The sequence below is a fragment of the Gastrolobium bilobum genome, unplaced genomic scaffold (assembly GCF_033153095.1).
Source record: "Gastrolobium bilobum isolate Gb01-03AN ecotype WA unplaced genomic scaffold, APGP_CSIRO_Gbil_v1 utg344043, whole genome shotgun sequence".
Taxonomy (NCBI): domain Eukaryota; kingdom Viridiplantae; phylum Streptophyta; class Magnoliopsida; order Fabales; family Fabaceae; genus Gastrolobium; species Gastrolobium bilobum.
In genome coordinates, this window is record NW_026895087.1 from 1 (window position 1) to 946 (window position 946).

General features: G+C 38.2%; 1 protein-coding gene across 1 annotated transcript; it reads right to left on the minus strand.

The window, feature by feature from the left end:
• Window positions 1–110: 110 nt before the first annotated feature.
• Window positions 111–687, minus strand: LOC133290247 (uncharacterized; the record flags this gene model as incomplete). The annotated part of the gene is made up of 1 exon (XM_061488614.1): window positions 111–687. A coding segment is annotated over exon 1 (577 nt), but the record flags the coding sequence as incomplete, so codon positions are not given.
• Between the last annotated feature and the right edge of the window lie 259 nt (window positions 688–946).

A 946-nucleotide genomic window follows, 5' to 3' on the forward strand; every position in this document is an offset into this window, starting at 1 on the left:
TCTATATTTCTTTAAGCCTCATAATAATTATTCGGATCAATTATGAAATTATTTCCTAATTTCACATAATTAATTAATTAACTTCCTTAATTAATGGTGTAGGTTCTTACACAAAGCATTTAACACATTAAAAGTTATTTGCTCGTTATTGACTCTCATAGTCAGAGCTCTTTTTTCAACATCAATAAGAGTTCTTCCAGTAGCTAAGAATGGTCTATCCAAGAGCAAGGGTACCTCCCTATCTGCTTCAAAATCAAGAACAATGAAGTCAGCAGGAAATATAAACTTATCCACTTTTACCAACACATTTTCAATATTTCCTTCAGGGTAAGTGATGGATCTGTCAGCAAGTTGTAGGGTGACAGTGGTTGGACGTGCTTCTCTGATTCCCAATTTGGTGAAAATACTCTTAGGCATCAGATTGATGGATGCACCAAGATCACATAATGCCTGACCAACATAGGTGTTACCAATTGAACAAGGGATTGTGAAAATCCCTGGATCCTTCAATTTAGGTGGCAACTTGTTCAAGAACCTATTACTTTCTTGGGAAAGGGCTACTGTCTCATACTCTTTGACTCCCTTTTTTCTTGACAAGATGTCTTTCATGAACTTTGCATAGCTAGGCATTTGTTCAAGAGCCTCTACCAATGGAACATTGATATGCAATTGCTTTAGCACGTCCATGAACCTTTTGAATTGCTTGTCATCTTGCTGCTTATGAAGCCTCTGAGGAAAAGGAGGTGGTGGTCTACTTGCTTTGTCAGCAGGCTGACTATGCTGCTTCTTTGCTACAACATTCTATTCTGGACTTTTGGTCTGATTGTCAACCTCTTGCTCTCCAATATCTTCTTCCACAGCAACCTTATCTCCGACATTCTGGCCTTCTAACTCCTTCATCTTGTGGTAGTCTTTAATATGGTCTGGTTCATCTACAATCTTTCCA